The sequence below is a fragment of the Tilletiaria anomala genome, assembly GCF_000711695.1.
Source record: "Tilletiaria anomala UBC 951 chromosome Unknown K437scaffold_60, whole genome shotgun sequence".
In the NCBI taxonomy this organism is placed as follows: domain Eukaryota; kingdom Fungi; phylum Basidiomycota; class Exobasidiomycetes; order Georgefischeriales; family Tilletiariaceae; genus Tilletiaria; species Tilletiaria anomala.
Window position 1 is genome coordinate 73,581 of NW_013546962.1, and position 11,565 is coordinate 85,145.

At 52.7% G+C, this 11,565-nt stretch overlaps 2 protein-coding genes across 2 annotated transcripts; one reads left to right on the forward strand and one right to left on the reverse strand.

The window, feature by feature from the left end:
- Positions 1–6,285: 6,285 nt before the first annotated feature.
- Positions 6,286–8,529, forward strand: K437DRAFT_151892 (uncharacterized protein). Its single transcript, XM_013386966.1, has 4 exons — positions 6,286–6,873; positions 6,960–7,907; positions 7,982–8,013; positions 8,069–8,529. The coding sequence occupies exons 1-4, from the start codon at positions 6,439–6,441 to the stop codon at positions 8,433–8,435; spliced, it is 1,782 nt and encodes a 593-aa protein (XP_013242420.1). The 5' UTR covers positions 6,286–6,438; the 3' UTR covers positions 8,436–8,529.
- Positions 8,424–10,003, reverse strand: K437DRAFT_257458 (NGG1p interacting factor 3). The gene is made up of 4 exons (XM_013386967.1): positions 9,118–10,003; positions 8,950–9,051; positions 8,837–8,859; positions 8,424–8,762 (listed from the first exon to the last, which is right to left on the reverse strand). The coding sequence occupies exons 1-4, from the start codon at positions 9,881–9,883 to the stop codon at positions 8,589–8,591; spliced, it is 1,065 nt and encodes a 354-aa protein (XP_013242421.1). The 5' UTR covers positions 9,884–10,003; the 3' UTR covers positions 8,424–8,588.
- Between the last annotated feature and the right edge of the window lie 1,562 nt (positions 10,004–11,565).

Sequence of the window (11,565 nt, forward strand, 5' to 3'; positions counted from 1 at the left end):
CTGTACTTCTTTGCCTGAGAGGCTACCTCGTGTGTGTGCCCAATTCCATGCGAGAGCTCAGATGCGTCTCATTGCCCCACCCATTCGCAAATGGAAAGATGGAAGGTTTGGATACGCAGTTCCATGATCTCTTGTATGTTGCTACTGCCTCCTTTGCCCCCACCAGAATGCCACTGATATCGTTCAAAGTTCTCGCTGATGTACTATTTGCCTACTTGACCCACACCACCAATCCTCATTGCGCTTCAAGCTAATTTTCGCCGTTGCACCAATGCTTCCAGGACATGGCAATGCGCTCGCTACTTCCGTGGCTGGGGGAAGCGTTGTAGTTATTTATCCGACAGCGGCTACGATCGTGTAGCGAACGCATCCGTTCATCCTGTAACCTTTACCTCCACCACAAAAATAGCTGCAACGGCTTGCTTTTGCTGGCGATTCCCGATGCGTCGGGGAGTACTGATCGATCAGCGACCTTGCAAGCGACACGAACGCCTGTGTGACCTTAGAGAGGTAGCTGTCCAGTAGTTCATGGCAGCCCTGTCACCGACTTAGGTTGTTGTGGCCCTCGGCCATTACTCCTGAGGCAGATCGAATAGCATCTCGAAGGTACATGTAATTCATCTTGACACCGAGACATTGCCAACACATGTATCAACTGGTGCTGGATTACTGGCCACTGGACTACTACTATGGTCAGCATATGTTGTAGGCATCGCGAAAAGTCTCCCAGTCCGAGACTTCAAGGATGCCGCATCTGTGAATTCGAAGAGGAATCAGCTGCAAAGCCCCGCCGCAAAGTTTCGCACTGCGCCGCCTCCAGTGTGGACGAGGCATCGGCTGAGGTCCCCAGGAGTCACTAACCGAAGTCGGAAGAACCTCGTCGAAGCTGCTGCGGGGAAAAGTTAGATCCAAGCGCATATCCCTTAACAGATGCGTCCGTCAACGCCTCACCTTCGAGTGCCCGGAGTGACAAAGTCAGCACCACACCCTTCACATATCCACCACGAGCACAAAGGAGGGAAGGACGTAGAAGGCATGACCCCGTTCTTTGTCCTTGGAGAGCCTCCCTTACCACCGCACCGGCGTCTGGCAGCAGCGATGTTGCCATAGCTCACGCGCCCCTGCAGCAATGCGAAGCGGCGGCTGGCGGACTCGATGACGCCTTCGGCCATTGCCACATGTCGAGGGCAGAAGGTTACCTGCCAAGAGTTCCCGATCCCGTTCCTGACGGGATCGATCCCACCGAATGAGTCAACCGAGCGTACCGGACGCTCTCCACCAATGTGAGCCTGTCGAGCCGGCTCTTGACCGCCATCCCTATGTCCTCTAGCTTCAGGCCGTCGGGACTGCTTATTCGCGTTCAGATGAGCCGTACGTGAGACTGCCCTAAATGGGGAGACAATAGCGTGGGACGCCGCAGAGCCACCTTGAGGTGGCGGATCCGCCATTCTCCGACTGAGATCTACTCTTGCGACTCGGTTTCCGCCGCGTAGCGCACTCTCGCACCTGTTCCAAGTTTTGCTTTCAGAGCCCAGGCTACGTAGCTCAACATAGACTAGAGGCTCTGCCATTTACGATACGTTCTAACCGGGTTCTCCCGCGAGCTGATCCTTACAATATCGGGAGCTTTAGCCAGCCTTGGACGACACTCTAACACCTCACATTCGTCGGACAGAGTAGGATCGGTTTCACCTGTCCGGGATCAGAACATTAAGACGGAGTTCCTCTTACATAGCTACTTTCCAGTATACTGTGTGTTCTTGTGTCTTACGTGCGCTTGCTTCAGCTTTCCATCCTATGTTATGCTTATATTGTATCGAAGTCGGTTCCCAAAAGTTGACGGACGAGGTACTGTGCGTGGGCGGACCAAGGAGAGTGAATAGAAAGCCGAATATAGAATCACAGTCTACCACAGCACATAGTCCTGCACCAGTTTACAGGAAAAGTGTGCTCAAAAGCACGTCTTGTGAGAGCATCTTGCACAGATGCATGGGGATGATGGGCGCCTCGGCGGTGACTAGTGGGGTCCAACTCTCTCACCTAGGCCACCTTTCTTCTACGCCCTGTCGGCAGATCCGGCAGGGCCGCGGAGCTAGGAATGCCCGTCGGTGGGGCAGTATGTATGACCCCTTAAGCAGGGTCTCCCTCTTCTTTATTGCGGCAGCCCGAAACTCCGAGGACTGTGCGTGATCCCTCCATACTGCCTCCGTGTCGAATTGCTTTGACCGTCTGTTGACGAAGCCAATTGATTATAGAGCACCTGTAGATCTGACTTTACCACAGCACATTGGCGGCGAGGGGCTGGAGATGAGATTGATGAGTCACTGGCATGAATTCTCCCCCAAAACAACTGGAACGATGCAAAACATCTTTCTGCTCCCTGCTCCCTTCGAGAAAGGATCGATCGCGCATAGCTTGTCTCTCATGCCGCATGCCGCATGAGGCGGCAGTGTTACACAAAGACATCTGATGTAGCGTTTTCCCGAGCGTTGATCCATGTCACAGGATCAAAGCAAGCCGCAATCACTGTGCTATCAACTCTTCCCACTGCAGAGCGTCGGCACCAAAGTACGATCATGTTACTGCATGGTGCAAGGACATAGATGGGATGGAGCAACACAGGACTCGATACGTCCCCGTAATGCGTATGCAATCCATTTGAGCGTCAAATATATAACACAGTAGGTCTGAAATTCATTCTAGAGGAAGAATTTGCCTTTCCAAGTGGATCATCTCTTCTCTCGTTTTGTAACTCTGTCTTCTCTGCGATCGTGGCTCGTCAACATCTGCCCCCTGCCCTTAACTCTCGCTGTTTGATTCTACTTCATTCACCCGCCTCTTTCCCTATCCCTCGACCCATTATCGAACCTCATGTGTCACTCAGTTTTGCCTGAATCGCCACAATCAACATTTTCTCCTCGCACCTGAATAGCCCCCTTAATATGCGTTGCTCAATTGTAGTCGCTCTGCTCTTACTCTCTCGTGAGTTCTAAATTTCCGCCGTAATCGCACACGTCGTATCTGGCCCTTTACTCTTGTTATCCTGGCCATTAAAAAGGGGGTAGTCCGCAGTTATTGCACTAATTCCTTCGGTTAAAAGCGTTTTGAGAGGTGGGGCGAACTGTGGGATCATATGCTTACCAATGGAGAAGCAAGTTCAACCTAACTCCCTTGGCAAAAGAGGAGCTGCAAGCCACGCTACATTCTCTAGCGCTGACATCACTGCTGCTGCTCATCATCCATCCCATCTGGGAGCTGCACAGGCCGCGCAATCGCCGGCTTAAGGTAGGGCGCATATTTAAGTGGTCTACGCAATCCACTTCCGGTAGAAGCGAACGGTTCGTCCTCTGAACCATATGATCTGACCGGAAACTAAGCTCGCCAAGCTACTTATTTCTAACCCTGTGACAGTCCCACTGAAGTAGTAGCGCCGTCGGAAGATTAGCGCAGGAAAAAGCAGGACGACAGAACTTACAATGGTCAAAAATGTCAATCCGGAATTGTTGGCGTGGTTGCCGATTGAACAGTCGGTTGTTTGGGAGTAGCAGCGAGTACTTTTTAGTAACATATTCGTATTGCAAGTGTTCACGATACCTATATGCTGAAGTTGCTCTCAAGTGTTTAATAATTTTTTTGACAGAGCACGCAGTAGTCACCAGCAGCAATAGCCAAACGCAACCAACTCGAACACGAACGACCAGGGCCACTGCGAGTTTTTTCCTCAAGTGACTGGCATGCAGAACCTTAAAGAGCCTGACACTAAGAGGGTCAGTATATATTCAGACCTCAATTTGTCTTATTGCAGAGATGTTATGGGCGCATGATGGGTTGAGCTGGGGGTAGGGTCCATTTAGTAAAGGCGATGCATATGTACATTTGTGCTCGGTCGACACGAAATGCATGTCCTTTGAGCAATGTCACGTCATTATATAGATTTGCTCGAAAGGCGAGCGATGTTAGGTAAAAGCCCATGGAGCTTGCAAGAAAGAGGTAAGTAACGCCTTACCATTGGAAATCTTGTGCTGGTAATGTGGCCGACTTTGACACATTGGGATGTTGATCAGCGATGAAACTTCGGTGGTTTTGTATCGCATGTTTTCATGGCCATCGAGAAACCTCATGAACTTCGGTGTTCATTATTCCATACCGAGAGAAACGCACAGAATGCGATGGAGCTGCATCTATATTTCCTGAAGTCCTTCTAAGCGGAAACGTAGCATGCTCCGATATGCAGAAGACACCTGCGCTTATGAGTACGCACCATTAATAACCTCAAGTAGCGCGATGCGACATATACAGTCGGAAGTGCGGTCCTGCTATAGAAGGCAACGAAAAGAACTTAGCCGATGCAACAGGGTGTGGGTGCGTTTCCTGTGTTCGTGCCACGGAGCTGCTGAGCCAAGATCTTCGTATCCTTTTCTGCCAGGGCTTCCACACGCTCTTTTTTTCAGGAGAGCAACGTTTGCTTTAGTCCCCGATGTGCCTTCAAGGACGATGAGGGCGGCAGGTCGCGCTCCGGACAGGCATTATTGAGTGCACTTCGATGGTATCAACTGCTGCGGTGGTGCTCATGGCACGTATTTCTGAAAAAGGGCAGGTTTCTGCAAATTTTGAACTTCCCGCTGCAGAATGGTAGGTTTCTTCCTGCAGGCGCATGGCGTGATGAATATCAGTGAGAAAGGCTGTCAGATGTCGTGGGCCATGCTTCCATTTTAATTTAATACAGGAATGGGCATCATCGAGAGGAGCCGAAAGATTACGGCCGAGACTCAGAGCCAACATCTCCATCTTTGGGGCTTGTAACGATATTGAATGATCTTCGGGTCAGCCACGCATAGGCTGAAGATTTATTTGCGGTATCCACCACGTTCTTGTGGTAATCGCATCTGATAATCGTTTCGAAGGCGGCCAGAAAGGGCTGCGGTTGCTTGCGGCCGCCAGGAAAACACGGCTCTGTCGCAAGGTCAAGGAGCAGAGTAAAGGGCATTCAGTAGCCACAAGGCTCACGAGAAAGATCTTTCTAGTCTATCTTCATTACATCAATGCCCTCAGGAACCGTGACTCTGTGCTCTGCGAGGGTTTCCACCTGTCGTTTTTACTTAAGGCTTGCTTCGCTTCAACAGATCCACCAACTCTTCTTCTATGATCATAAGGTCCTTCTCCTTCATGGAAGTAATATTTGGGACGTAAAGAGCCGTTGTATTAATGGAAGCAGCGGTCCTACTTGTGTGTGCGATGCGCACCAGCACCTTGAGTGGTGTCTTGACTGCAACCGATACTGATTCCTCTGTCCATGCATTTCTGAAGAAGCCGCACGGCCAGAGCGTCTTCATGGGTAACTATGCAGACTTGCCAGATGCCAAGGAAGGATCGCACGGAGGCCCCATATCGAGCGCCTCCAATACTTGCTCATGATGTTCACCGTATTATTGAAGTAGACCATCATGGTTGCGGTGCAATATTGGCTGGATGAATCGGTTCCCCATGATGGTCTTGCCGCACGACGCTCAGTTATCCAGTCAAAGATCTTGCCGAACAGAGCAAAGGCTATTCAGCAATAGCAGCGACCAGCAGGGTAGGGCGCGGATCTGGATGCTCGAAATGAACTCTGGCTGGTGAAGCTGAAGAGGACATGCCTTCCAATCAAAGTGTGGGTTGCCGCGGGCTAACCTCACCTGGTTGTTCCACAGAGGCTCTATGGAGCCGCTAGGCCTGAGGCCTGGTGCCTGGTGCCTGGTCCTTGGAGACATTTATCTACGCAGAGGGCATTCGTTGGAAATGGAGCCCGGATTCCTTCTTCTCCCTGAAACAAAGCGGAACAGGGACATGAACCCGTGTATGGTAGCTTTGGGATGCTGCAGAACAGGGGTTCGGCTAGAAAACTGGCAAAATTAAATTGTTTCCTCTGCATGAATACTTCGCGCTCAACACGGATCTGACCAAAATTCGGAAGCGGTTTTCAACAGGACATCTGGGTTCCTGTGTGAATCCAAAGCGAAAAAAATTTGATTTTTTTCTTCATCATGACAGCACAAGTGTTTATGCATTCTCTCCACCATTTCTGATTGGGGAGTCAGAATGATCTCAGGGGTGCTGGTGTCCATCGACGTGGTGGGCGGATCGCGATACATACACACTCTCTCTTCCCGACGCTGCTGGAGCCTGGATCGCTTGCCTTGCGTCGTGCGCCAGCTGTCGTATCACATGGGAAAAGAAGTGCTCTAGATTCCATCGACTTACTCTGGCAGGATCACGAAGAAGATACGCACCACTACTTGCAGGTCGCCTCGTCTGTATCCAACCGCCATTCTCCTGAGACTATCCCGGATCTTTAGAAGGCAAGACAAGGCCACTTTCTCCGCCGAATATTCCCTTGGAAAAGCTTCTCTTGAGACACACGCCAAGCGACATTGTTGAGCAACTTCATTCGTCATCAGCATGGCTTCCGAGTCATCCAAGAATGAAAAAGCCCACGTCGCCTCGACTCCTAAACTCGACGAGGAAGCTAAAGCTACCGTGCAGCTGAATACACCCGACTCGCATTCCGATTGGAACATCGCACACGCTGGCGTCATGCCAGACGCAGTCCAGGCTGTAGCATCCCAGCGTCCTCATCCTTTCTTCTTCCGTCTCGTGGGCAGTCAAGGCGCAGGGCTCGAGGCGCGCAAGGCATTTTATCGCTCGCCAGCGCGCTTACTCTCCCGGCATGTAAATGCCGATGGTGACGATGTTGAGGGCGATGACGCTGAGGCCAAGACGACCGACACCGGAGAGAACTCAGAAATCGGCGTCAAGAGCCAAGTGGGCATGTATGCTTCCGCATTCAACATGCTTTGCTACGCCATTGCTCTGGGCATTCTTTCCATCCCTGCTGTAAGCGCATCGGCTGATGATTGCATTGATGGACCTCGACTGAATTTCATAATCTCATCCCCCCTAAAACACACATCGGACCTCAGGTTGTGGCAAACATCGGCGTGGTACCATTCGTCCTGCTCAACCTCCTCTTCGCCGCATTTCACTGGTACACTGGCTTGATGTACTGGCAGCTCAAGCTGCGCTACCCTCGGCTGCAAAACCTATCCGATGCCGGACACTTGCTTTACGGTGAAACAGGCGGGTTCATCTTCGGCGCCATTCAGCTGCTCTTCTCCATCTTCCTCCAAGGTAACCACAGCTTGCTCGGCGCAACCGCCTTCTACACGCTCGGGTGGCGCAACACGTGTGCGATCGTCCTCACGCTGGTCTTTTCGATCATCTCGTTCGTCTTCACGTTGCCGCGGAGCTACAAGCTCTTTGCGGTCCTCGCATTCATCTCGTTCTCCTCCATCACCGTCGTTGTCGTCTTTGTCATGATAGCCGCCAACATCTCTGGCCCGCAGAACGCGCCGCCGGGTAGCGCGCCGATCCGCATTGCTGCGTTCGGACCTGCAGCCGGCGGCGACACGTCCTTCCTGAGCGCCATGAACAGCGTGACCAACCTGCTCGTCTCGTACGGTGCCTGCCCATCGTACATGCCTATCATCTCCGAGATGCGCAAGCCAGCCGAGTTCAAGCGCTCCCTCGCCATCCTTATTCTTGTGGAGCTCGTCCTGTACACTATCGTCGGCGGGGTCATCGTCCACGCGCTCGGTCAGTACACCACGTCGCCGAGCCTGAGCAGTCTCACGCCGCTGCTCAGTAAGATCGGCTACGGCCTCGGCTTGCCCGTCATTCTCATCGCCGGCTGCGCCAGCGCGCAGGTCAGTGGCAAGCAGCTGCTCGTGCTTGTCGAGCGCCGATTCCGACGCGGCGCCAGTGCCAAAAGCCTGACGGCCCCAGAATCAAAGGGAAGAGTCTGGATCATCTGGATTGCAGTCAACATCTTCACGTGGACTTGCGCATTTATTCTTGCGGAGCTGATCCCTGTGAGTGCCCAAATCGAGTCGCTACTCAGTTCAGCACCGACTAACTTTGACGGTCGTCATCTTTGCCGATGCAGTTCTTCTCTTCCTTCTTATCAGTCGAGTCAAGGTGAGTCTGAGGCATATCTTTCACAGATACTAGAGCATTTTCCGACGTTAACAAGTGATACCCTGCCACTTCTGGTTGCTGTCAGTCTGTTCTGGTCGGTGTTCATCGGGATGGCCACCCTCTTCCACCTCTTCATAATCCGCGAGGATGCTATTGAAGCACAGCAGCAACCTAGCGGAGACTCGTCACCATCTTTAATCGAGGAAAAGCAAGGGGCCACCTGCCGCGACAAGGAGGGGATTTGGCGCCCTCTGTACCTGCCTTCAGCACTTGGGGGGCGAGCGTTAGCGTATGCGGTCGCGCTTGGTATACTCGCTGCCACAACCTTCCTCTGCGTCGCGGGTATCGTCGCGGCTGCGTATGGCATCCGAGACGAATATGCGACAGGAAACGTCGGAAGACCTTTCACCTGCAGTGTTTGATGGACATTGTGATTGTTGTACAGTAGCAGAAGAGCCAACCTCAAAATAAAGCAACTGCTGTGTTTGTGTTAAAACAGCACGAACAAAAGCAGTACAAGTACAGGTGGTATGACTGCGGCCCTTGCCTGAGCCCATTCCATCTTTATCTTCCCGTCACATGACAGAAAGTGGCTCGTGGTCTCGCGCACTAACTCGAATGCCGTATTCCTCGCCAAGGAAGATGTGCAGCAAATGCACAAGCACGTCTTGGAGATATCCCCGCTCGCTGTTGGAGTGATGTAGTAAGATCACCGATATCCCTCGCGAGTTGGCGGCGAGCAACTCGTGCTGCACATAAAACATGTCCGAGTGTCAGCGGCTGCAGGTAGCCGTCGGGTAACAGGCAACGACGCGAGGCTCACATGTGACATCTCCCCGGTGACATCTGGAGAAGCGCCGCAAAACCAAAGCACATCCGTCAAACCTGCTACATTAACAAAAAATCGGAGCCCAATCTCATGTGCGCATCACTTACAAAGGTCGGCGTATACACCTTGCAGCACCGATCCGCCTGATCCGACTTGTACCGCGATTGTCTCTATCTGATGATCCGGTGGTTGTGCTTGCGCCACTAGCACTGTATGTGTCACCTCAGATTCGTCAATATACGAGACATGAACATGAAGATGAAGCGACAACGCACCATATTTTAATCGTAAATGTTTCTTGATACGGCTCACGATCTGCTCTATCGTCCGGGACTCCTTGAGCGAGACAAGGCGGCCAAGCCCCGCCTTCTCTATATACTGCGATACCTTGGTCTTCTGAATCGGTGCCCATCCACCACCTAGTGCTGCAAGGCCGGCCGCTTGAAAGGCTACGTCGGAGCTAACGACAAATGCAAGCCAGTCGTTCATCCCGTTCGGAGCGCTATCCAGCGCGCTGTGTGGCGTGTAGATGCTGATCCCAGCAGCGGAGAGGCGCAAAAGAGAATGAATGAGCATTGAGTTGGCGCCGTCAGATGATGCCGACCAGCTGAGCGCCTTGAGCGGTTTGAAAATGCAAGGGTGGTAAATGATGGCAACGCTGATGCTGCTGTTCGCGTCGCTCAGAAGCTCGTCCGCTACGGCCGGAGTGAGATCAATAGCGAGGAACACACCCTTTGACCTACGCGGAAAGGGCGCCTCGAGAAGGACGCCGACATTGTCCCATGTTGTGTCGGCCAGCGACAAAGGGGCGATCTTGGACATGGCGTACGACACGGCTTTGAGCGGCGTCGGAATCGGCGGGCCGCCGCTCTCCATGGCGGCGCTAAAAGTGGCAGTCGATGTGCTAGAAGCGTTACCAACGCCGCCTCCGCTTCCGCGTCCGCCGTCGCCGCTTGGGCTGCACGCGCCAGGTGGCGGTGGGATTCGCGGGGTGGCTTCGCTATCGCCGCCCTTGTAGATGCCGGATAACAGGCTGGCCATGGTCACGCGACGGGGCGTAGGAGTTGCACTATAGTATGAGGGCTTCTTTGCTGAGTGTATGCTCGTGTGCTGAAGGGGGACCTAAATCACCAAGTGGGACGATGAATGGTAGGGCAATACTCGGCGCTGCCATGCACAACTGATAGGGGAGGTGGAAGCTAGAGATCTCAGTCGAAGGATAATTGGCGACTCCACAGTGGAGTGTGGCATCCTGGAATCCACAATCGGTGCAAATCATGCTCAGCACCAAGACACCAAATGTGATTTGCCTTCCATCGGTCCACTCTCGTTCACCAGAGGTACCTTTTACTCCTTCGTCCCCTGCGGCATCAGCCGTGGACCGTGAGTGTATGCAAAGGAACACAGGCTGCCCTGGTTTGATGGTCGCGATGAGAATGAAAGCGACCAGATGGGCCGGGCCCTCCTGATGCTCGATCAGGTATCCCGCCCACAGCGCATTGTCACCTTCGAAGCGACAAGGGCGTCACTCAGGCTGACATCCCCTTTGGCGACAGCTAGATGTAACGGGCCGATTCTACTCCTTTGACCTGGCATCTCCCAAGGCATTAAGACTCAGTAGCGTCTGTCTCATTCACGCTCGAAAGTTCGGACAATTTCTGACCAGCGTACAAAACGCTAGGTAAATCTTTTCTGCGCGGCGCTGTCGAAACACTTGAACCAAAAGTTCTTGACCGCTTGCCCAACGTCACTTATCAACGCGAGATATGCAGCAGTCGTCGCAGCTTTCGTGCACTCAGATAGGGAGCGTAGGTTGCACTTGGCTTGTCGAAGGATAGTCTGCTTCGCTCGACACTACCTTGACAGACCGTGAAGCATTAGCAGCCTGACTCGCGTCGCCCGAGGCCGACGCAAGGGTGATTCTAGTTCGATTGAATGCCAAGAACTCAAGGACATCACCAAGTTCCCAAACATTTTTTACGCGTCACTAGTGGCGTGGCCGGAAACGCCATCACTGTGCACCGCCCTCAATGGTTGCCGAGGGCTAGATGAGGTTCCCCAATTTGCCTTTAGCGGTGCCTCATGCATCCTACCTACGACTTCATAGCTCAAAGTGAGGTTCGGTCCGATTCGGTACAGCACAAAGAGCAATGGACAGCCGCGGTTCATGCCGTTATCATTTAGCCTCACCCCAGCACACATCGCATAATTGGCTCCATTGACCTGCCTCGAACATTAGCGCCTTTACTTTCTCTGCACAACCCATCAACCCAACATCTTCGCATAAAGCGCCTGCGTGCGAATGTCTCCGTGGCTGTGCTTCATATCGATCCTAGTCCACGACGCTAGCGTTGTTGAAGCACAATATGTCTCTTGCTCATCTGCGCTTGCTAACGCTGCGGTGTAAGCGGCCGGTGCTTCTTCAGCCAAGCGAGTGGTTTCATTGGTGATTGGAACGCTGAGGCAGAGTATGACCCCTACAGTGAAACTGAAAGATGGTTTGCGAGATGACAGTGCCGAGCCCAACAAGAGTGTCTAACAACGATCGCGCCAGCGCCATGAACTTCTCACGATGTCAATACAGGCCACCATCCCAAGTCGGGAGAATACCTTGCGCTATATGTGCATCCAGCTTTGGAACCTGATTTCACAATGAAGCCATTTAGTCTGCGCGCCACCAAAATTGCTTTCTCAGTTAGCCAATGCGAAGTCTCCATCAATGC